The sequence below is a fragment of the Ictidomys tridecemlineatus genome, chromosome 5, assembly GCF_052094955.1.
Source record: "Ictidomys tridecemlineatus isolate mIctTri1 chromosome 5, mIctTri1.hap1, whole genome shotgun sequence".
In the NCBI taxonomy this organism is placed as follows: Eukaryota; Metazoa; Chordata; class Mammalia; order Rodentia; family Sciuridae; genus Ictidomys; species Ictidomys tridecemlineatus.
The window spans coordinates 185,663,661-185,689,345 of NC_135481.1; the positions used below are offsets into that span (position 1 = coordinate 185,663,661).

General features: G+C 36.7%; 1 protein-coding gene across 4 annotated transcripts in view; it reads left to right on the forward strand.

Annotated features, from left to right (window-relative positions):
* Ift52 (intraflagellar transport 52) overlaps positions 1 to 25,685 on the forward strand; it is a 38,255-nt gene that overhangs the window by 204 nt on the left and 12,366 nt on the right. Inside the window, exons 1-9 of one of the 4 annotated variants that reach the window (XM_040276110.2) lie at positions 52 to 194; positions 1,930 to 2,054; positions 3,934 to 4,021; positions 10,177 to 10,306; positions 10,600 to 10,675; positions 14,446 to 14,517; positions 18,524 to 18,650; positions 20,576 to 20,662; positions 22,331 to 22,399. In XM_040276110.2, coding sequence (XP_040132044.1) covers positions 1,936 to 2,054; positions 3,934 to 4,021; positions 10,177 to 10,306; positions 10,600 to 10,675; positions 14,446 to 14,517; positions 18,524 to 18,650; positions 20,576 to 20,662; positions 22,331 to 22,399 — 768 coding nt within the window. In that variant the 5' untranslated portion in view covers positions 52 to 194; positions 1,930 to 1,935. Of the gene's footprint in view, positions 1 to 51; positions 195 to 1,929; positions 2,055 to 3,933; positions 4,022 to 8,972; positions 9,050 to 10,176; positions 10,307 to 10,599; positions 10,676 to 14,445; positions 14,518 to 18,523; positions 18,651 to 20,572; positions 20,663 to 22,330; positions 22,400 to 25,685 lie in introns of those variants that run through there. The other 3 variants (XM_005327128.5, XM_078051823.1, XM_040276111.2) reach the window with 3 other exon arrangements.

Below are 25,685 nucleotides of genomic sequence, written 5' to 3' on the forward strand. Positions count from 1 at the left end.
CTAGCCAGACTGCCCACAGGCTCCTGGGCCAGCCTTCAGGAAAATCGGAGGTCGGCCGGGGTAAAGGAACCGAGCGCGCGTAAATAGGCCGGACCCTGGACCTCGGACTGGGCTCGAATCTCCACCGCCTCGGACTGCTTGGGTTTTTAATCGTCCTGTTGAGTGTGAAAGCGTTGGATGAGCAGACGTATGGTGTAGGTCTCTTTTCATTGCTGCCACCCTTGGTCTCTTCATCACTCTTCTGGGAAAGTCCTGATTGGACTAGTAAGATTATTGAAAAGAAGGCGAGAGAATAGTTGGGCAGATATTTGTTTTAATGTTATTATTGTTGTGTTAAAGTCCTTTCCCATCCTTAAGGAAGCTCATTTCTGAGTAATTTTAATAGGTCAGCCCCTCAGGTCTGCTGCCCTCTCCAGGGATGCAACCACAATAAGCCGTTAACTGAAATTGTAGCTTTCATTGCACTCTCCCTTTAAAAACCATAAAATGACAAAAGAAGTTTAATCCCTTTTCCTAGGTTTTTGTTCTTTGCCAGAAAATAACCAGTGGCAAAAGCAGAAATATGTGTCATTAGGTTAGTACATAAAGGTAACTTGAACACAAGCACTGCAGTATCAAGACTATCAGTCTGATACCTGAAGCAGCTTCTAATTGACCCAACAGCTGGGTACTGTGTAAAGCATGGGTACACTGGACTAAGGGATGATTCCCATCCAGGGCAGAACAGAGAGATGTGATATTTCATCATGCCACTCCCAGTGGCTCACAATTTAAAACTTACAAATTGGAATTTTTCATTTCATGTTTTCAGATCACACTTGACCTCTGGTAGCCAAAACCTGAGAAAGAAAAACCATGAAGGATAAGGGAATGCTGTATTTTATCAGCAAAGTTGACAAAAACTGGAAATAGAAAGGATTGTCTGAAAACAAAAATGTATTAGTGTTAATGGAAGTACAAATGATTACAGTTTTTTGGAGGGCAATTTGTATGTTGACTTAGCCATTCAAAAAATAGGAATTTATTCTACAAATGTACAGAGTTATAAAAACATCTTGATCAAAAATTATATTTTTAGGGCTGGGGGTTTAGCTCAATGGTAGAGTACTTGCCTAGCAGGCACAAGGCCCTGAGTGATTCCAAACATTAAAAAATAAACAATGGGTATCTTTATTATTTTACTAGCAAAATTTTTGGAAAAAATGACAGATGCCAATCAGCATATAATTCATAAAAATATTGTGATACATCCACAAAATGGGATTTGTATAGCTATTTAGCAGAATGTGGTACGTCTATATGTATTGACATGGAAGGATGTCAAATATACAAAGTTAATTGGAAAAATTGTGTTGGACAATAGTGTGTATGATTAGTACATATTTAGTAAAATAAAATTGTTAAAAAATATATGTATATATGGAGAGAGAGAGGGAGAGATATTTAGAAGGCTATATTCCACCCTAGTAGCAGTTAGCAGTGACAAAACAATTTGGAAATGTGGTCTCAGGCCCACAAGAGCAGGATCATGGTGGGCAAAGTCATGGAAATAGGCTTGTTGGAGGGCCAGGGTAAGAACATGGAAGCAAAAGCCAGGAAATAAGCTGGGTTTGGTTTGGCCTTTGGTTTCTGTAGCTGTAATTCTATATTTCACTCTCGACTTTTGAGAATTGTAAGAGTGTCCTAGATAGGTTGAAGTTGTAAACCTTTCTTTGATAAATTAGAAATGAAAGGCTAGGGATGTAGCTTACTGTTGGAGCACTTGTCTAGCATGTGTGAGGCCCTGGGTTCAATCCCCAACACTGCCCCCCCCAAAAAAAAAGAGAGAGGAGAAAGGGTAAGAGAGAGCTGAAAGGCAATTATTTATTTCTTTTGGGGTCTTTCTTTGTAATATTGTTTATTGTTTTTCTGATGTCTTTTTCCCATAAGGTAACCATGGATAAGGAGGTTCGGAGCACCATTCTTTTCAATGCATACAAAAAGGAGGTGTTTACCACCAACAATGGCTATAAATCCATGCAGAAAAGACTTCGGTGTAATTGGAAGATTCAGAAGTGAGTTGAATCTTGTGTGCATTATTTTTGCTTCTAAGTGATATTAGTCTACTGGCGAAACTGAAAAGTCTTGATTTTCTTATGAAAGATAGATTGGTTAGGTGTAAAGAACTCAATTTAAAGATTGTTCAAAAGATTGGGCATGGTGGGGCATGCCTATAATCCCAGTGGTTAAGGAGGCTGAGGCACAAGGATCACAAGTTTGATCCTCTAACCAACTTAGGAGACCCTGCCTTAAAAATAAATAAATAAAAAATAAAAGAACTGGGCATGTGGTTCAGTGGTAAAGTACCTCTGGGTTCAATCCCTAGTATCCCTCCCCTAAAAATATATATGTATATTTTGAATATATACATATATATTCAAAAATAAATGAATTATTATTAAAACATCTTTCAAAAAATTGCCAATTACCATATTATTAAGTTGTCCTAAAAATCGAAAACAAAAAATTTTCTTATTATATACATATAATAAGATGTTGAAGGTTAGGGATGTGGCTCAGTGGTGGTAGAATGCTTGCCTGGCATGTGTGAGGTCCTGGGTTTGATCCCTGGCACTGGGGGGGAAAAAAAGTTTAGTTTAGGATGTAGCTCAGTGATAAAGGGCTTATGAGTGAGGCCTGGGTTCAATCCCCAGCACTGCCAAAAAAAAAAAAAAAAGAGAGAGATGTTGAAGCCTTTCTCCATATTTTAACTTGAATTGATACTTCAGTTTAGGGAAAGGAAAAATGGGAATTAAATGAGAACATCTCTGTCTTTATGTGTGTGTATTTGTGAATGCATTTTTAAATTCTAATTTGTTATACATGACAGCAGAATGCATTATAATTCATATTACACATATAGAACTCAATTTTTCATATATCTGGTTGTGCACAGAGTCATGCCATTCATGTTTTCATACATGTACTTAGGGAAATGATGTCCATCTCATTCCACCGTCTTTCTTACCCCCATTCCCCCTCCCTTTTCCTCCCTTCTCTTTGCCCTATCTAGAGTTCGTTCGTCTATTCCTCCCGTGCTTCCCCACAACCCCATTATTAATCAGCGTCCTTATATCAGAGAAAACATTTGGCATTTGGTTTTTTGGGATTGGCTTACTTCACTTAGCATAATATTCTCCAACTCTATCCATTTACCTGCAAATGCCGTGATGTTATTCTCTTTTAATGCTGAATAATATTTCATTGTGCATATATACCACATTTTCTTTATCCATTCATTTATTGAAGGGCATCTGGGTTGGTTGCACAGTTTAGCTGTTGTGAATTGTTCTGCTATAAACATGTATATGTATTCTTCATGAGTATGAATGTATTAAACAGTCATATAAACTAACAGATGGAAGAGATAAGAGATGACTGAATAAGTAGTTGGAAGACTTTTTTTTTAATGTGTGTGTGTGTGTGTGTATGTATGTGTGTACATGTGTATGTGTGTGTGCAGTCCTGTGAATTGAAGCCAGGGCATGCTATCACTGAGCTGCATCCTCACCTCTTTTAAATTTTTTATTGTGAGACATGACCTTGTTAAGTTGGCAAGGCTGGTCTGGGACTTATAAACTTGCAATCCTTCTTCCTTTGCCTTGGTATTTGCTGGGATTACAGTGCTACTACCCCTGGCTGGAGGACTTCTTCATATCTTAGCATTGTTTAATTTGAACACATTTGCTTATTGGAAGTATTTTAGAGGCTGCATGACTCTGGCAGGCTGAGGAGGGGATTCTCACTTTGGGAGTGAGGCTGCTCGATGTACCTCTAAGCTCCTGCATCTCTTGACCTCTGTGGCCTTGGTTCCATACAGCCAAGATGCTAAAGTAGTTCATAAGTTGGTTTAAATTATGGACCTAACATTTACTTTTAAAATCATGTTTCCAGTTTAAAAGATGAAATCACATCTGAGAAGCTAATTGGAGTGAAACTATGGATTACAGCTGGGCCAAGGGAAAAATTTACTGCAGCTGAGGTAAGAAGTATCCATAAAGAAGAAATGTCGTGGTGTTAGGAAGAATGGGCTCTGAAACCCTGGACTTACATCCTGCTTCTCCACTTACTGTGTTGCCTGAAGGTGGTCACTTCATCTTTGACTTCATCATGAAATTGTGGTGATAACTGAGATAATCCATGTAAAGTGCCAAACACATAGAGAGGGCTAATCAAATATTAGTCATACTTCTTTGCCATATTTTTGTTTGAAAATAGTAAAACTTCATTTAAAGTTAAACTTTTTCAATTGTATGGACTAGATAAAAAATGATAAATAAAATGATAAATAAACCCATGCTAAAAATTGTGTTGATGAGGATATGAAAAAATTGGAACTCTTTTATACTGTTGGTAGCAATATAAAATGGTGAAACTATTAATGAAAAACAGTATGGCAGTTCCAAAATGAGATTTTTGAATGTTCAAAATTGAGAAAATTGAGTTCCACAATCTCATTTCTGGATATGCATCCAAAAAAAATTGAAAGCAAAAGCTCAAAGAGTAATTTGTACACTCATGTTCATAGCAGCACTTTTCACCATAGCTAAAAGATGGAAATAGCCCAAGTGTCTGTTTATAGATGAATAGATAAGCAAAATGTGGTATATACCTGCTGGAAATATTATTCAACCTTAGAAAGGAGTTGGAGCATAGCTTTGTGGTATTATGTATGTGCAAGGGCCTGCCTTTTATCCCTAGTACCAAATAAAGGGGTGGGGAGAAATTCTGACAAATGCTACAACATGATGAACTTTAAGGCCATTAAGGCAAGCGAACTAAGGTAGTCATAAAAGGACAAATACTGGCCAGGTGCTGTGGCACTTGCCTATAACCCCTAAGACTAAGGAGGCTGAGGCAGGAGGATCACAAGTTTGAGGCCAGCCTCAGCAATTTGGTAAGGCCCTCACAACTTACCGAGATCCTATCTCAAAATAAAAAATTAAAAAAAGAACTGGGGATGTAGCTCAGTAGTAAAGCACCCTTGGGTTCAATGGCCAGTGCAAAAAAAAAAAAAAGGGGGCTGGGGTTGTATCTCAGCGGTAGAGTACTCATCTAGCATGCATGAGGCACTGGGTTCGATCCTCAGCACCACCTAAGTGTAAAATAAAGATATTGTGTCCACCTAAAATTAAAAAATAAATATTAAAAAAAGCCAAATATATCATGTGATTTCACTTACATGAGTATTTGAATTCATAGAGCCAGAAATTAGTGGTGGTTGCAGGCCTGGAAGAAATGAAGAATTGTTAATAGGTATAGAGTTTTAGTTTTTCTTTTGATGGTGCTGGGGATTGAACCCAGGGCCTTGTGTATACCAGGCAAACACTCTACCAACTGAGCTATATTCCTAGCTCTAAAGTTTTAGTTTTGAGAGTTGAAAAGAGTCTGGAGATTGGTAACATGACAATGGTAGTGTGTTTAACATTTAAAAATGGTTAAGATGTTAAATTTAGATGTATTTTACCACAATTATTAAAAACTTAAAAACCCAGAACACATAAAGTACCTTTCTAATAGAGACTTGTAGGAAGTGCCCTGATGCTTGTGGAGGGTGTGGGAAGTAGGGAAGTTGAGGCAAGACAGGGCTTCTCCTGTGGAGGCTGGCTGGGGTCTCCTGCTGTTACTCTATGTGGGGCCAGTGGGAGGAGATTTGCAAGGGTACATTTCTAGAATACCTATTTTCTCAAGTTTTTATAAGAATACTGTTTTTTTTAGAGGGCTTTCAATTTTTCTCCATTTAGAATGACGTTGTATAACCAGAAGAACAAGAAATTATACTCCATTTATGTAGATGTGTCAAAGTGCATTCTACTGTAATGTACATCTAATTAGAACAACAGAAATAGTCAAGGCAAGGAAAAGAAAAAACATAAGTAAATAAAAATAGGTTAATGTCTTAAAAAAAAAGTTTCTAAGAACTAAGTCTGCCTCTCAAAGATTCATGTCTTTTGGAAGCATGAAGACATAACTGATCAGGCTAATTGAGAGAAGGAATAGGAATTATTGTTGAGATTGAAGGCAACCAGCTGCCTCTACCCACTGAGACCTTGAGGGAAATATATCACAGAGGGCAAAAGCCTGCAAAGAAGGAATACTTTATAACTTGTTGGGCCACCTCCCTTCTGTAGCTAAGGAAACCAGAGGTCCTTGCCTCAAAGGAGGCAGTCTCAGGAAAGCATGCTGTCCAGAAGGAGGATCAGAGCCTGGTGAGTGGGCCTTTTTCCAAGTGGGGACAGACACCAAGCCATGCCTTACTTCAGGCTTCCAAAAGACATGAATCCTCGAGAGGCAGATTTAGTTCTTTGGAACTTTTTTTTTTAAGATGTTAACTTAATTTTATTTATTTATTTTTTCTTTGCCTTGCCTTGACTTTTTTGTTGTTGTTCTGATTAGTCATACAGTACAGTAGAATGCATTTTTCACCCATTTACATAAATGGAGTATGATTTCTTATTCTTCTGGTTGTACGATATCATTCTAATTGGAGAAAAATTGAAAGCATTCCCTTTAAAAACTGGAACAAGTCAGGCATGCCCTCTTTCACCACTTATATTCAACATCGTCCTTGAAACTCTAGCCAGAATAATTAGACAGGAGAAAGAAATTAAAGGGATACGAATAGGAAAAGAAGAACTCAAACTATCACTATTTGCTGATGACATGATTCTATATTTAGAAGATCCAAAAAATCCCATTAGAAAACTTCTAGAACTAATAAATGAATACAGCAAAGTAATAGGATATAAAATGAATACCCATAAATCAAATGCATTCCTATGTATCAGGATGAATCTACTGAAAGAGAAATTAGAAAAACTACCCCATTCACAATAACCTCAAAAAAAAAAAAAAAAGAAAAAAAAAACTTGGGAATCAATCTAACAAAAGAGGTTAAAGACCTCTACAATGAAAATTACAGAATAGTAAAGAAAGAAATTAAAGAAGACCTTAGAAGATGGAAAGACCTTCCATACTCCTGGATAGGCAGAATTAATATTGTCAAAATGGCCATACTACCAAAAGCTCTATACAGTTTTAATGCAATTCCTATTAAAATCCCACTGGCATTCTTCATAGAAATAGATAAAGCAATCATGGAATTCATTTGGAAAAATAAGAGACCCAGAATAGCTAAAGCAATCATTAACAAGAAGAGTAAAGCAGGAGGCATCACTATACCAGACCTTAAACTATACTACAGAGCTATAGTAACAAACATGGCATGATATTGGTACCAAAACAGAAATGTAGACCAATGGTACAGAATAGAAGACACAGAGACAAATCCACGAAAATACAGTTCTTTGGAACTTTAGCCTAATAAAATGTCCTCTTGCCAGACCATTGCTGGCACCATACCTTTTGTTTGGAGCTAGAGTGAAGAGGGATGGAAAGGAAGAGAAGAGAAGAGCCTTTGACTTCTGAGAACCAACATCCTCTGTTTTTATTCTTCTAGAGGGCTGATCCCTGTGGTGGCAGGGATCTTCCTCAAGAGAAAGGATCAATTCTTTACTGATCATTGCTGGCCTCCTAGAACTAATAATGGGTAATTGGTACTTCCTTGATATTGTCCTTCAGAAGCTTTTGTATCAGGACAGATATCTATGTCTGGTCAGGCTAGAAACCAGGCTGAAGAGTCTTCCCCATTTCCCACCTCAACTACCCTAACTCACTAGTATTTGGCCACCACCAGGTGACCACATGACAGCTGAGTATTTTCCAACATGTCAGAACAACATCCATAGGGCTGGGGATATAGCTCAGTTGGTAGAGTGCCTGCCTCACACGCACAGGGTTGTTTTGTTCAAGCCCCACACCACAAAAAAAAAAAAAAAAAAGAAGAAGAACAGGATTCACCATTGTATCCTGATTATAAATACTATCCTAAATTGAAATGCATAGATAATATAACCCACTACTATTTAAAACAAGTCAATACAGTAGCCTAACTATAATAAAAAGAAATTAAAGGAAGATGATTTATGAAAGAATATCTGTGCTTTGTATTATAAATGTTTCAGCATATATACACTAGAAGAATGCTTATTTCAGTTTGTGAATGTTTGGGCATGTGTCCACTAGAACACTTCTTTATATTTGACATTTTAAATAATGGCTAAACAAATACATAGAATCACCATGAATAGGACAGGTACAAAACTGAGCTGATGCAGGTGTGTTGTATTGGTAATTCAGATCATGAGCCACATTGCCACTTGTGATGTAATTTGCCAAAATATTGTCTAATTCTTGGTAAATTGCTGAGAAAAATAAAGTAAACTTCTTTTCTTAATTTACATGATAGTTGTATACCTGAGAATTTGATTTGTAAAAATATTTTTTGTTTATATATAAATTGGAGTTAGATTCTAGGATCAGTTTATGTTTTGTTGTTGTTTTTTTTCCTTAAACCCATGTGACATTCAAATGTTGTGGGTTAGTTCTTCACTATGAGGAGGACTGGTCTGAGCACTGTTAGGACAATTTAAAGTACCTGCTAAATGGTTTTAATGCCTCTGCTGAGAGCCATAGGCCTGGATCATACAATGTCAATTATATAAAATATCCCACATTTGCTTCCACATTGCATCGTGGAACTCATTATTTACATACCAAGTCTTTCATTTATCTTTCTCAAAATGCCAGTCAGCAAGTAAGTAGGACACAAAAGATACCAATACCAACTGTTTTCCCATTGCATTTAGATACCATAGACAAATTCTAGAACCACACAGTCATAGGTTCCAAGTCCCAGTATGGTTCCCCAAGCAAAAACTATGTTCTGAGCATATAGAAAACAAAACATGTATATAGATATACGCATATTAGAGTGCATATTTATATATTTTTTTCTTTTGTGATATTGGGAATTGAACCCAGGGTGCTCTACCACTGTGTTACATTTATACCCCTTTTTGTTTTTGAGACAGGATCTTGTTAAGTTTCTGAGCATGGCTTTGAGCTTCCATTCCTCCTGCCTCAGCCTCTGAAATAGCTGGGATAACAGGTGAGCACCATAGTGCCCAGGTTCTTTCCTGGTGGACTATTTAGTGAAGAAAATTAAAAGCTATTGGTCTCTGCCAGGTATGGTGGTACATGCCCGTAATCCCAGAACTCAGGAGGCTGAAACAGTAGGATTGCAAGTTTGAGGCCCTCAGTAACTTAATAAGACCCTTTCTCAAAAAATAAAGCCGGGCACGTTGGGGAGCCCAGCTTTATTTTTGTAACCCCAGCAACTTGGGAGGCCCAGAGGCCAGCCTCAGCAACTTAGCAAGACTGTGTCTCAAACTATTGGATTAGATACCCTCCCCTTGCCAGGTTTCCTCAGGATGGGTCAGCAAGATCGACTTCAGATTTTTTTGCCTCTTCAGCTTTTTGAGAGTGAGAGAGCTTCCCAGGAGATAAGCCAACAGTTTGAATTTCTCACTGTGGTTTGGTCAGTTGAACAAAATTCCTCCCTGGTGAGGTGTGAAATGGCTTCAGCCTGATATTCTTGGCAGGCAGTGAAGGGAAGGTATGATCTAGATTTATGGTTCTCAGCTGGGATAATTTTCCTTCTTTCCTTCTAATGGGACATTTGGCAGTGTCTAGGGACATTTTTAGTTGTTGGGAGAGTAGGTGTAACTTGTATCTAGTAGTTGGAGACTAGAGATGCACTAAATGGAGATCTGTGAATTTCTTTTAATTAATAGTTTTACACTTTTGCTTTGTTGTCCTAATGGTCAATTTTGAAAATGACAATTCAATTTGAGTATTTTGAAGCATTATGTTCAAAGATAAGCCTGGAAATCTTTTATAAGGAGTATATTATCCCTATATTATTATCCTGTGTGCATTTATATTTACATTTTTTTTAATTTGTTTTTAGTATTTATTTTTTGTTGTAGTTGAATACAATACTTTTATTTTATTTATTTATTTTTATGCGGTGCTGAGGATCGAACCCAGGGCCTTGCACATGCTAGGCAATTTTGTTCTACCGTTGAGCCACAACCCCAGCTCCTATATTTACATGTTTTATAAAAGATTTGAAGTGTTTATTTTTTAGTAAAGTTTTACTTGTAGTAAAAATGTTTTGGTCAGAAGTCTTTTGAGTATGTGTATTCAAAGATTGATTTTTTTTCCTTTGTGTAGTTTGAGGTCCTGAAGAAGTACCTTGACAATGGTGGAGATATCCTTGTGATGCTAGGAGAAGGTGGAGAAACCAGATTTGACACCAACATTAATTTTCTACTAGAAGAATATGGAATCATGGTTAATAATGGTGATTATTATTAATTTAATCCTTAATAGAGGCAGTGATTTTCTATTTATTGTTTGTAGTGGGGTCCTCTAGGCCCACTGGTCCAGTGGAAAAAGGTCTGGGCTGAAGTCATATGTTCAGCATTCTGGGCTCACCAGCAGTCAGCTTTCTAGGCCTACCTAGGCTTCTTCCATTGATAAAATTCAAGGGATTGCAACAGAGTTCTAGGTTCTTTCAGGTCAAAATTTGTATGAGTCTATAACATCAAACTTATTTCTGATCTTAAATGCATCTTTTTCTCTCTTTCCTACAAGATGCTGTGGTTAGAAATGTATATTACAAGTATTTCCATCCTAAGGAAGCTCTAGTTTCCAATGGAGTGTTGAACAGGTAAGCATGTTGAGAAGCCAAGATAGATGACTCTTATCTCTTCTCACCTATTTTCATTGCCCCATCTCTCTTTCTTGGCTTTTTGTTTTATTCTAATTTATTTTATTTTATTACTAGTACTTATTCATTGAATTATATTCCTCCATCTTTTGCAACCTTAGTTCACGTTCTCTTTTTGTGAGTTAGGATACTTTCAGTTACAATTAACAGAAAAACCCTGTCCAAATGGGATTAAACAAAAAGATTGTTAACTCATGTAGTAGAAAAAGCCCAGAAATAAGGCAGGTTTGGTTAAGGATTGACTGAAAGATTCATGTCAACAGGGCTCTAATTTCATTTCTTTTCAATTCTTTTGGCTTTACAGTTCATTATGCTCAAAGATAAGCTAGAACTCTTTTATAGGGAGTATATTATCCCTATATTATCTTGTGTGCATTTATATTTACATGTTTTTTAAAAAATTGTTTTTAGTATTTATTTTTTGTTGTAGTTGAACACAATACCTTTATTTTATTTATTTATTTTTATGTGGTGCTGAGGATCGAACCCACGGCCTTGCCTATCCCTATCCCTAACCCTAACCCTGACCTAGAAGTTCTGTATGTGTGGGCTGGTTTTTTTTTTTTTTTTTTTTTTTTTTTTTTTTTTTTAAAACAGGTTCTGCATGCTGTCTAGGGCAAGAAAGCATTATTTGGTCTGAGCATTATCACCAAGAGTAGTCATGAGGTTGAATCTGTTTGATCTGGCCTGGGTCAGTTTTTTTCTCAGCTGTCTAAAACAGATTAGGAGCTTTTAGAAAGCAGGAAATGAATGCATGAGGGGCAACATCCAATGTCCCTGTGAGCTTTTGCTCACATTCAAAATTATTCATTCCATACCTGAACATATCATATGCTAGGTACTCACTCTATTGACCCTGAGGATAGTCTAGAATGTGGGTCTAGGGAGATGCACTCTTTTTTCAGGACTCAAGAAAAAGAACTGATTCTAATATTTTAATATTAACTTTTGCAAGCTTCCTGAAAAAGGTGTGGTTGTGTAGGTATACTTTAATTTTAAAAAAATTGTGTCCCGGAGAGGTTTCAAGATGGTGGAATAGAGAAGGTTGCTTTCTTGGCTGCTCTGTGGCGTGAAGCCAGGAAAGCAGAGAAGCAATGGACTAAGACTTGGCAAATGAGTGGAACATAGGGGGATTCCTGGGGTGCAGTCTTCCAGGGTAGACTGGCAATTGCTAGGCCCTGGAGTTGCTCTGATTTAAAAAATCCAAAACAATTGGCATTCCTCGAAGATCCTGGAGCATACGTAAGCCTAAACTCTGCCTCCAGATTACCTCTTTCACTTCAACAGTCTACTTGGAGGGTGAAGCATCATGCTCCAGATTACCCAACCTAATGCTGCTGAAAAGAGAAGCTGAGAATCTTTTGAACTCCAAGGAAACAATTCTTTCACTTTCCGTCAGGATTTTTTATGTAATTTTTTTTTGTTATAGTTGGGCACAATACCTTTATTTTATTTACTTATTTTTATGTGGGGCTGAAGATTGAATCCAGTGCCTCGCACGTGCTATGTGAGCACTCTGCCGCTAAGCCATAATCCCAGCCCCCTAGCATTTTTGAAGCATATTTTTCATGGTTTTTTTGAGGATAGGATTAGTATGTTTCAGTTTTGTTTTGTACTCTTTTATTTTTAATTTTTAAAATATTTATATTTTTTTCTCTTGTCTGTTTCACTCAATTCTTTCTTCTGCTAACAGTCAATCCCTATTGTTGTCTTTTTGTTCTTCCTTTAATGTTTTTTCTTCTATCTTCTTTCTTCCTCCCTCATAATCATCACATTCTATATTCTATATCACTTATTTTTTCTCCCTGTCTACTATTTGAAACTGTAAAAACCCTTTTACAAACTTACTGTCTTTATTTTAGGCAATAACTACCATATAATTTCTATTTAATGTGACAATTAACATTGTAGACATCATAGCAGGAATTGTTTGGTTTAATGCTGTATATTGTTTGCATTGGTTGTTGTTTTGTCTCCCCCTCACTGATAAGGTACTAGAAACCTTCAGGGACACTAAATCCACAGGGTAGAGACTTACTGCCTCAGATCCCCACCGTTAGATGGTTTGATACACAAACAATATGAAAAAGCAAGGAAAAAATTGCCCAAACCAACCAAGGTATTCCAATAACAGAATTCCATCGACACCACAATGGAAGAAATGTCGGAGAAGGAGTTTAGGATATACATAGTTAAACTTCTCTGCAAGGTAAAGGGTGCTCTAAGGGGAGTGAAATCAGAGAAAATACAGGTTGTGAAAGATCATTTCAATAAAGAGATAGATTCTGAAAAGAAATCAAACAAATCCTCAAAATGAAGGAATCAGTAAAACAAATTAAAAATTCAATGGAAAGCATCCCCAACAGATTAGATCACTTGGAAGACAAAGAGTTTCAGGCAATGAAGACAAAATATGTAATCTTGAAAATAAAGTTGACTGGGCCGGGGTTGTGGCTCAGTGGTAGAATAGAAGAAGGCTTGGAGATACAAACCAAAGAAATGCACAATCTTTTCAATGAAATGCAATATCAGAAAATTTCCCAAACTTAAAGAGTGAAATGGAAAATCAAATACTAGAAGCCCGTAGGACCTCAAATATACAAAAGACCCACACCAAGGCACATTATTATGAAAATACCTGACATATAGAATTAAGGATAGAATTTTAAAGGCTGCTAGAGAAAAACGTCAGATCACATTTAGAGGGAAACCAATCTGGATCTCAGCTGATTTCTCAACTCAGAACCCCAAAACTAGGTGGTCTTGGATAATACACACTAAGCTCTGAAAGAAAATGCATACCAGCCAAGAATACTATACCCAGGAAAATTAAGCTTCAAAATTGACAGTGAAATAAAAATCTTACATGATAAACAAAAGTTAAAAGAATTCACAGCTGAAAAGCCTGCACTACAAAACATACTCAAAATATTTCTTGCAGAAATGAAAAAAAAAGTGAGGAACTACACTAAAAGAATAGTCAAAGGAGAAACAATTCAAATTAAAAACTGGAAATAAAATGACAGGGAATAAAAATAATTTTTTAATAATAATATCAATATAAATGGCCTAAACTTGTCAATCAAAAGACAGACTGGCAGATCGCCTTAAAAAAATTAGTCCCAACAATATGCTGTCTCCAGAAGTGTGTGCGTTTCCAAATATTTGGAAGTATTTCAGATATCTTCCTGGTGTTGATTTTTAATTCTGTAGTAGTTAAAGAATATGCTCTGAATAACTTGAATTATTTCATGTTTTCATTTTCGTTCAAATTATTTTCTAATTTCCCTTGTGATTTCTTCTTTAATCCACTGTTACTTATTAATGTGTTAATTAATTTCTGTGTGTTTTCGGATACCTTGAATTTTATTCTGTTTTTTCTGATTTCTTATTTATTTCATTATGGTCAGAGACTGAGCTTTGTATCATTTTAACCAAGTCTTGTTGCTTTTTCATGCAATATCTGAATTTTTAGGACATTTTAAAATTACTTTTCCCTTACTTTGAGTTGTACAGATTTTTTTATTCTGAATGCTGTATTTTACTATTCATAAATCCATATTTTATCTGTAAAAAAATTTTATTGGCTCAAAAAAATGTATCACAAAGTGTACAAAATCCTCGCATCTGGTTCACATTTCCTATTAATGAATGCAATATGAGATTCTCCACTTTTTTTATTTACCAGGTTTTCATTTTTTTTCTTCAAGGGAAATTAGCCGAGCTGCAGGAAAAACCGTACCTGGAATCATTGATGATGAGAGCAGTGGAAACAATGCCCAGTGAGTGTGTTTCTCAAGCCATTTGAGGAGGAAGGATTTATCATTTCAAAGGATTTTCCTTTTGAAAGTGAAAAGAGTTTCCCAATTACAAAAGTAATTCTCACTAATTGATAAATAAAAACAGTTTAAACAGTTCAAAAGGAAGAAAGTAGCCAGGCAGTGAGTGCGGTACCCCTGTAATCTCTGCATCTCAGGAGGCTGAGGCAGGAGGATTACAAATTCAAGGTTAGCCTCAGCAGCTTACTGAAGCCCTAAGAATTTAGTGAGACCATGTCTCAAAAAAGAGAGCTTGGGATGTGGCTCAGTGATTAAGTGCCCCTGGGTTCAAAACCCAGTAGAGAAAAAAAAAAAAAGAAAGGCAGAAAGTAAAAGTTCTGCATTTTAAATCCATGCCCTTCCCCTGAAGATAATCTCTCTCTCTCTTTTTTTTTTTTTTGATTGGGGGAGGGTACTAGGGATTAAACCCAGGGGTACTTTACCACTAAGCTAAATCCTCAGCCCCTTTTAAAATTGTTTGATAGGGTCTCACTTAAGTGGCTTAGGGCCCCACTAAGTTGCTATGGCTAGCTTTTTAAAGATATTTTATTGGTTGTTGGTGGCCCTTTATTAATTATTTTTGTGGTGCTGAGAATCAAACCCAGTGCCTAACACAGGCTAGGCAAGCGCTCTACCACTGAGCCACAACCCCAGCCCCTTTAGTTTTTATTTTGAAACAGGGTCTCAGTAAGTTGCTGAGACTGGTCTCAAACATGTAATCCTCCTGCCTCAACCTCCCAAGTTGCTGTAATTATAGGTCTCTACCACTGTGCCTGGCTAATATTTTGCCTTAATAATACTACCTAACATTTATTTGAGCACTTACTGTATAATAGATATATATTACTTCATTTAATATTCACAACAATCACAGAAAGTTAGAGATGAAATACAAAGAGGTAATTGCCCAAATTTACCTGAGTGTTAGAACTTTGGTTAAACCTAGGCATTTGCTCCAGCACCTATCCTTTTTTTTTTTTTGTCTGAGACAGATTTATTTAGGAAAGCAAATGCACTTTTAGGAGAGAATGTAGGCTATCTCAAAAGAGAGACGTCTTTGTGAATAAAGTAAGAAATACGCATCCAGGGGAGGGTGCCAACCAACTTGACAGTGAGAAGCTTTTGGGATAAAGCAAGGAACACACATTCAAGGGAGAATGCAGCAGTTGACCTCTGCTCCATATGGTTATAAACAAGTTTTTATATGTTACAAATAAAAAGCACATGTGAATATCTTGGTATAGTTTTTGTGCACTTTTGCTAGTATTTTAATAAGGTAGCATTGCAATTTCTGAGTCAAAAGTCATTGACACATTGTCAACTGTGATACATTGCCCAGTTGCCTTCAGGCAGTTGGCAGCACTTACAGTTCCTATGAACACGTCCCCTTTTCCTCTCTTGCCAGCATGGAGTATTCTAGTAAAAATGGTATCTCTTTTTTTTTTTTTAGTTTGCATTTCTTTGATTATTAGCACATGGGAGTAGGTTTTTCCTATTCTAAGATTATGAAATATTCACATATTTTTTTGTACTTTTGTAGTCTTGTTTTTGAATACATTTTTAATCCATCTGGATATATTTTAGGATATGATATAAAAATGGGTATGTTTCTCTAAGTAGCTGAAATTATGCCATCCATCTCCAATAATTTGAAATATTACTTACTATATATATAATTCACACCTCACATATATATTTGGAGTTTGATTCTAATCCATATTATTTGTTTTTAATTCACTAGTTCTACATTATTTTTTTCATTTATTTTAATAGGTATATATGACAGCAGAATGCATTTCGATTCATTGTACACAAAAGGAGCACAACTTTACATTTCTGTGGTTGTACACTTGATGTAGCATTGCACCATATGTGCAGTCATATATGTACCTAGGGTAATGATGTTCATCTCATTCCACCATCTTTTCTACCCCCATACCCTCTCCCCTCCCCTCTTTCTCCTTTGCTCCATCAAAGTTCCTCTATTTTTCCCATGTTCCCCCCTGCATTATGGATCAACATCCACTTAGAATATTTGACCTTTGGATTTTGGGGGTTGACTTACTTCACTTAACCTGATATTCTCCAGCTCCATCCATTTACCTGCAAAAGCCATAATTTTATTGTTTAATGCTGAGTGATATTCCATTGTGTATATATATACCACAGTTTTGTTATCCATTCATCTATTGAAGGGCATCTAGGTTGCTTCCACAGTTTAGCTATTGTGAATTGAGCTGCTATAAACATTGATGTGGCTGAATTACTATAGTATGCTGATTTTAAGTCCATTGGGTCTAGACAGAGGAGTGGGAGATAGCTGAATCAAATGGCAGTTCCATTCCAAGTTTTCTCAGGAATCTCCATACTGCTTTCTAGATTGGTTGCACCAGTTTGCAGTCCCACCAGCAATGAATGAGTGTGCCTTTTTTCCCACATCCTTGACAACATTTATGGTTGTTTGTATTCTTGATAACTGTCATTCTGACTCTCCACATTTACTTTAATTCCTAGATTTTTGTAACTTTTTATGTAAAGTTCATCTTTTATGGCGTAATATTCCTGAAAGTGAATATGTAACTGAGAAAAATATTTGCAGTACACAGAGTTCTTATAAATGATGAGAAAAAAAAATTTTCATGGTCAAAAATCAGTAACAAAATTCATAGAAAACATACAGTCAGCTTATCTCCTTTGAGTGAGTTTGGGGGAAATGGTGGGGATGGTGGTAGAATTCACACTGACATTCATGTGACTATATTTCTTCCACTTAAATGTTATTCCATGGTCATCTGGTGATTTCTTTCTGCTCCTGGCCTAGAACTCAGGGCTGTAGTTCCTACTTAGTGGGATGCGGCTGTGCTAGGGGCAGATGGAGGAGAATGGAGAATGTGGGCAGGTATTGGCTTCTCTCCCATGGCGTGACCATGGAAGTCGTAAGCGTAGACAAGACTTTACTGAAGGGTTGGGGAAAACTAACCCTGGCAGGAAATAATTTTAAAGTTAAGGTAGGAAGAGGTTTCTCATGGTCCAAAGGAATAGGAAAATTAAAATCTTGATTCCTCATGGATGCTTTCTCCATGATTTTCCCTACCCAGCAGTCTCTAATTTATGCTCTGAATTTAAGATCACTGTTTGTCTCCATTCTGAGATCACTTCCTTCAAACAGCTACGTTTGCAGAGCTCCAACTTTCAGTAAAACCCTAACCCCTCCTATATGGGTTAGCCTCACCTCAGGATCTGTACCCCATAGTTTCTAGAAGTACTTTGCCCTTGGTCACATGGGGATTGAATCCAAGGTACTTTACCACTGAGCTGTTTTCCTAGTCTTTTATATTTTTTATTTTGAGACCAGTCTCACTAAGTTGCTGAGGCTCTCCTTGAATTTATGATCCTCCTACCTCAGCCTCCAGAGTTGCTGGGATTATAGATGTGTGCATCTGCATCAAGCTAGATGCTCTTAAGTCTGTGTTAGTGGAGAGTAGAAGGGACTCCAAGGCAAGTCTTTGTAGCAGTGTCCAGTGTGAAGTACATATATACCCCCCAATTCATGTAAGCATTCACCTGGTGACATGCCCTCCCATGATAGACATTCTTAGAGATTGTAGTAGCCAAATCTGAGGAAGAATAGAATATGTATTTTTAAGACATTATGCAGAACAGGCTCATGTGAAACTCTAGGTCATTCTTAGATGAGGCCCCTGGTTGCTTCCTGCTCTATTGGGGCTACTTTACTTTTTCCGGTTATAATCATTTATACTTTTCTGTTAGTTCACATTCATATTTGCTAAGATACTGCATTAAACTTGTAACTATAGTTGTCCCAGTTTTTGAGTTAACTAACCCAAGCTTAGGAAAAAAATTGTATTTGATGGTGAATCAGTTTTGCTCAAGAAACACTTAAGTTTATTTTCAGATTTTAAAAATATATTTCATAAGCATTTGCATGTGTTCCTCTAATTTCTTACAGAGCTCTCACCTTTGTCTATCCTTTTGGTGCCACCTTGAGTGTCATGAAACCAGCAGTGGCTGTTCTGTCCACAGGCTCTGTCTGCTTCCCACTTAACAGACCCATTCTGGCTTTTTATCACTCAAAGGTACAACTTTTGTTAAATATGGGTGTGTATGTTATTTTTATTATTGAAATACTAAAAAATTCTTGTCATTTTGTATATGAGTTTCACATATTTTCTCACTGATCTTTATGTCAATCCAATGAAGTAGTTTTTAGGTATCCACATTTTATTCATGGGAAGCAGTGGGTCTTCGTATAATCAATGGTGTCAAATCCTAAACCTACCCCTTATTCTAAGTCTAAAGCTTATCTACAATAGTGTGAGGGTATTTGTTTATAACTCTCAACCAACTTTGTCCTATTATTCTGTGTCCTCACTCTCAGAGTACTGAGAATCCATTCAGGAAAAGGGGGAGTTAACTACACAAAATTGGCTAGAATTAGCTGCTTTTGTTTTGGTTTATCCCAGGAGAACATATCAGAAGACTAGTTGTCCAGTTCTCATTTGGAGACCCCATGGAGTGTGGCAACAGTGGTCCAGAGGTCTCTATGTTATGCTGTCATCTTCCCACTGCCTTTTAATTCACATTTTGCTGAATTTACCTTCATCTGTCCATAAGACATGAAATTCATCAGCTGACCTTTCTGTTTTTTCAAGGGACTTAAATATCCCTTGGTCTACACATTCCTAGTTTTTCTTTGTGAGATCTAGTTTTATTTTTCCTCTTCTTATTTAAAGCTCTCATTTTTCTTAGGAAGTAAATAAATGTCTATGCTGTGAAAGATTTAAATGAAATTCATGTGGCTATTATGGTAGTTTTCTCTTCCAAATAGCTGAAATATTATTTTAAAACTAAAGTGTTATTTTTGAGATGTGGAAATAGTTTATATAAACTGTCAGTTTATAAATACAAATGAAAATGAGATAGTATTTTAAGAGGCCTCTGGTTTAATACTGCAAACTATGATTATTTGATTCCTTTTTTTGTTGTTGTTTTGTTTTTTCTTGTTTTGACAATTTGGGGGATTGAATCCAGGGCTTCTTGCATACTAGGCAAGTGATCCACCACTGAGATACTTACCCAGCCTTTTTAAACAATTTTTAAAAATTTTAAACAAGGTCTAGTTAAGTTGCCAAGGTTGTCCTTGTGATCCTCCTGCCTCAGCCTCCTGAGTAACTAGGATTATTGGTGTGTGCCACCACTCCTGTCTCCTTTACCTTAATGTTTCATTTGGATTTATTTCTAATTATTTGTGACATAATTAGATATAGTTATGGATATAACATTGCAGGTAGACTTTTTTGTGTATTTCAGTTTGTTTTGTTGCATATGTTGACAGTTGTTGCAGCAGTGTGTGACAGTTTGAGCAGCAATGTGTGAAAGAACTCATTTCACTAAACCTGACCAACACTTTATAGTCTTTTTTATATTTATTAATCTGATAGGTAAAAGTACTTTGACTAATACTGAAGTTTTTTCTTATGAACCAGTCGATATTTCTTTTTGTGAACTTTTCATATTGATAGTTTAGTTTTCTGTTTGAATCTTAAACTCTTTTTTTTTTTTGTACTTATAAATGTCTTTGAAATTCTGATAGAATATGTTTGGGTTTGCCTTTTCTCCCCCTTTAAAATTGTTATTGGTCTGAGAGAATAGTTCAGTGGTAGAATGCTTACATAGCATGTGTAAGGCTTTGGATTCTATCCCCAGCATTAAAAAAAATTATGATCTTCATTTATATGATAACATTGGGAAAAGGCTGGCAAACCAATTTATATTACTTTTTGTTAAAATTAAGAGGGAAAATATAGATATGTCTAAAATGAGAGGCCAAGTAAGTTGTAATCACAGTGGATACTGATAGACTGTTAAAATCCTAATGTGAATTGGCACTTTTTAGTATGTAAGATAGTTGCTGACATGATTCTGGTGGTAAATGTTGAGGGACTAGGATACATGCAGTGTTTTGGGATCTGAGTATCTGACAGTGCTTTGTCATTAGTAGAACCAAGGCGGGAAGCTGGCAGTGCTTGGCTCATGTCACATGTTCAGTGACCAGTATTTGGATAAAGAAGAAAACAGCAAAATCATGGTGAGCTTTTCCCTGTCATCAAATTGATGTATTAATGTTGGTAAGCACCTTTACTGATTTAAAACCATCTCTTCAGAATCCATTATATGGTGGTACTAAGAATACAGAGTTTCAGGCATAGTCCCTTGCTTAGAAAAAGTTTATAGCACATGAAGAAAAAGAATGACATACAGATTAATCCAGAAATATATTTCTAAGCATACCAAGTAGGGATGAGAGCCGACCCTGAAAGGAGCAAGTTTAATAAGGACCTTAAGTGTAAAGCCCCAGAACTTGAACTTTATGCCAGAAGCTATGGGGACCCCTTTAGGGTTTGCAAAAGCCTTGGGCATAGTCAGATCCCTCTGTCATTTGTGTGGAATGAGAAAGGGGCAGCCAGAGCCAGTTAAGAGGCTGGTGAAGTCAACCAGGTAAAAAGAATAAAGACTGAATCAAGGAGTGAAGGGAGAATGGAGAGGAGGGGCGGAGAGTGTGCGTGGAAGTTAGGAACTTTATGTACAGCACTGACTGATGAGGGCAATGAAGTAAAGACGTTGCAGTTATTCTGTCAGAATAGTGTAAAGGACAGTAGAGTGGGAAGCAGATACCTTCACAGAGCTGTACATTGTGGGATTCCAGTGGCTTACTTGTCACAGGAAGTTATACGCATTAGTGAAATTGACTCCTTCCATTTTAGAAGGGTTGTATTGAGACTCATTTTTTTTTTGAGAGAGAGAGAGAGAATATTTTTATTTTTAATATTTATTTTTTAGTTTTTGGTGGACACAACATCTTTGTTTGTATGTGGTGCTGAGGATCGAACCCGGCCGCACGCATGCCAAGTGAGCGTGCTACCGCTTGAGCCACATCCCCAGCCCCTTGAGAGTCTTATTAAGGTCTTATTTATGTAGAATCCTCATGAATTTCTAGTGCCCCTAGATGTAGTCTTGGAGAGCTAGATGTTCTTTTTTATTTCCCTGTAGTACTGGGGATTAAACCCAGATGCTCTATCACTGAGCAACATCCCCAGCCCTTTATTGTTAATTTAATTTGCCTAGGCTAACCTTGAACTTGTGCTCGTTCTGCCTCAGCTTCCTGGTGGCTAGGATTACACACATGTTGGCATAGTACCTTGCTCTTAGATATTCTGCTTTTTAGTAGCTATACTTTTTTTTTTTTTTTTTTTTTGGTACTGGGTATTGAACTCAGGGGCACTTGACCACTGAGCCACGTCCCCAGTCCTATTTTGTATTTTATTTAGAGACAGGGTGAGTTGCTTAGCATCTCGCTTTTGGTAAGCTTGGCTTTGAATTCACCATCCTCCCAAGCTGCTGAGATTACAGGCGTGTGCCACTGTGCCTGTCTAGTAGCCATACTTTTTAAGATCAGACTGCCATCATATTAAAAGGTTTTTTCAGGATTGTGAACAAGTTTTAATAAATTTTGGCTTATGGTTAAGTATTAGAGTGTCCTAAGGTAAATGATGAATTTCTGACAATAAAGGTTGCATTAGGAGAAGAAAACCTTTAAGTTTTCATATGATATCACCAATAGAAGTCTGGTTACTTTTCTGAATCATTGGTTTAGTCTTTTTCCTTTATTATTTTTTTCTTGATTGACTTAACTCTCTGACCTTTAGCTTTCCCAAATAACCAGGTATCTAATTCTGTGTTTATTTTTTAAATCCAGGATGTTGTTTTCCAGTGGCTCACAACAGGAGACATTCACCTAAATCAGATTGATGCCGAGGACCCAGAGGTAGGAGGTTGTGAATCATTAGAAACTTAAAAATGAGCCGGGCATAATGGTACATGACTATAATCCCAGTGCCTTGGGACTGAGATGGAAGATTGCAAGTTCAAAGCCAGCCTCAGCAATTTGGGCCCTGAGCAACTTAGCAAGACTCTGTCTCAAAATTTAAAAAAACAGGCTGGGGATGTGGCTCAGTAGTTAAGTGCCCCTAGGTTTAATCCCTGAGGCCAAAAAAAAAAAAAAAGAAGAAGAAATTTATAAATAAAAAAATGGATCTGCTTTTCACTACCACTTCTAATAGTTCCAAAGGAACATTTGTCTGTCTTGTATATAAGAGGGAAAAAAGTGATTTTGAGGGGTAGAGGAAGACCTCCTGCTTCAGCCTCTAGAGTCACTGGGATAACAGCTATGTGCCACGACTCCCAGCTAAATTATATAATTAATCATAGAATTAATTAGGGTGGTAGCCCATATATACATATAAGAACTAAAGTTTAAAATATACTTTCTGGCTCAATCTTTTAAAAATCAGTTATCAGGCTGGGGTTGTGGTTCAGTGGCAGAATGCTTGCCTAGCATGTGTACGGCACTGGGTTCAATTCTCAGCACTGCAAATAAATAAATAAACAAATAAGTAAGTAAATAAATAAAGGTCCATCTATAATTAAAATATATATGTATATATTAAAAACAAAACAGAATTTCTCTAAAGTATAATTGGGAAAAATTTTTAAAAAATAAAAACTTCTACACATCTCCCATTTTCTTTGCAATCTAGATGCATATGTAATAACTGAAAAAAATTTTTAAAAAATATAAACTTCCACACATCTTCCACTTTCTTTGCAACCTAGATGCATATATAATTCATATATTAAATACAGCTGTGGGATTGGGAGTGGAGCTCAGTGGTTGAGCATTTGCCTAGCATGTTTGAGGCCCTGGGCTTAATCCCCAACACAGAAAAAATAAAACAAATTTTAAAAAATAAAATGAGTTATCTACCTCTGCTTCCCAACTATCATGAGCTGAGTAGCTTTCCTCTGCCATACCCTTCTACCATGATGTCTACCTCCCCATGGACCCATAGCAGTAGAGTCAGCTGACCAAAACAATTTTTTTTACTTCTAAATTGTTCATGTCAGATATTAAAAATAAATAAATGAGTTATCTGTCAAAAAGGATTTCTCTTAAAAATACAAAAAAAAATACAATTTTTTTTTCATGAAAAAAGTCATATTATTAGAATTTAAGTTTTAAACTGTAATTTTGTTGTCTTTTAAAATAATTCTAAAGGCAGTATGGTAATTGAGACAAGGTAATATGATCATTGGAATGGAAACCAGTAACCTGCATTCCAGGTCTGGCTCCACCACTGGTCTTGGGACTGTAGCAGGTTCTTTTTGACATCTTTTAATTCTGGAATCTCATCTGTAAAGCAGGAACTCTGATACTTGTGCTGTGTATCTCACAGGATGATTTTGAGGCCTGTTTTAATGGATGGGAATTTATTTACTAAACTAAATTCACTTAAAACCATGCTATGTAAGCTATCTATCTATCTATCTATTAACCTATTTATTTATTTATTTATTTATTTATTTTTGTGGGACGGGGGATCAAACCCAGGACCTCACACATGCTAGGCAAGGCTCTACCACTGAGCTACACTCTCAGCTCAGCTTTTAAAAATATTCCCAGGCCCTGTATGTCATACACTTACACATAGATCATTGTATTATCTCACAATAATCCTGGGAGATGGATGGTCACATTCCCATTTTATGGATGAGGAAACTGAAATTCTACAAGTTTGCAATGTGCTCTAACAGTAGGCAAATGCAGAGGTAAGACACAAACCCAGGTCTTCCTGGTTCAAAGCCTGTTCCTTGTTTAATTGATTTTCTGTTTCTTAAACTCTGAAATGAAAAGAAGATGATTTTTCAGCTATGGGTAACAGTTCTGGCAAGAAGGTATTCTATCAGAGATGGCCGTCCACTGACTGCTTCTTCCCTCAGCCATGGCTTTTTAGAAGCTGTTTGCCTTAGGAAACATGAGAGCCCCTGAGATATTCCCTTATTTGGGTACATGAAGCATATGGATATTTTACTTGAATTTCTCTTGAAAAATTATATATGTCCCCAAAGTTAAATGACTGGGGTACAGCATGGAATTCACTTTTCAGCTCTCACAGTACCTAGGCCAGAGTGGGCAGTATCTTTGATAGCTGTCAATCCTAGTGAGATAGTTGGGTCAATGGAGCTGTGCTAAGAGAGGCTGCATCTGTTCCTTTTCTGTGTGATACCTTGCTCCTGCTAAGTTTCTGTCATTCCTAGTTTTTAGCCAAGAAAACTAAAGTTGGGAAATCCTTTAAGGTCTGCAATTAGGTCAATTCCAGGTCAGGCTGGTTTTGGAGCCTTTCCTTTCCTGCTGCCCTGTTCTTCACTGTCCATCACACCTGACCCAAGACTAATTCAGAAAGGAGGCATTCATATGAAACCAAGGGAAGATTGTAGTGTTAAGGGCTTTCTCTCAAATCATGCCTGTATCTTCCAGATGTGAGACCTGGTGACAATTGTGCTTTGTATTGTATGACTTTAGAAAGGTAAATGCTACATCCAGTAACATTGTAAAGTGAGAAATTGTGAAAATCTGAACTTCCTATGATTTTAGATCAAACCTTATTATATTACAATGGATTTTAAACTCAGATATTATCTCATTGTCAAGTAGTATTTGGTGAAACAGAAGATCAGTAAGAAGCTGGAGGAGTTGACCTAACAAGTTTTAACCTCAGAATCTGCCAGGAAGTCAGGAAAGCCAGTGGTCCCAGAAGCACTCTTACATTTCTTTCTTTCTGTACACCTAAGGCCTTAATGATTTTCTGAATTAGGGTTTTGTGGAAAGGCCCTATGCAGAGAATTAAGAGAATCAGCTTCAGGATCTTTGGGTTGACTGGCCCAGGCCTGGACTCTGTTGCATTTTAGTGTGTCTTAGCATATTGGTACACTTGTCTTCCTGTTGCCGGGAAGGATATTTGTTTATGCTCTTCTTTCATTTATTGTTTAAAAAAAGAGATTGAAGATTGGAGAATTTTGACCCTTGGGCTACAGAAAAGAATGAGCCAATTTATTATTTATGTAATGCTCAGGCCTATCTCTTGCAGTGGTGAAGCTAGAGAATACAGGAAACTGTACATTGCAGATAACTTCAGAGGACCCATTTTTAAACTATTACCAAGTTAGCCTTGTTAGCTAATTACATTTCAAAAGGCAATAAAAAGCAAATTTCT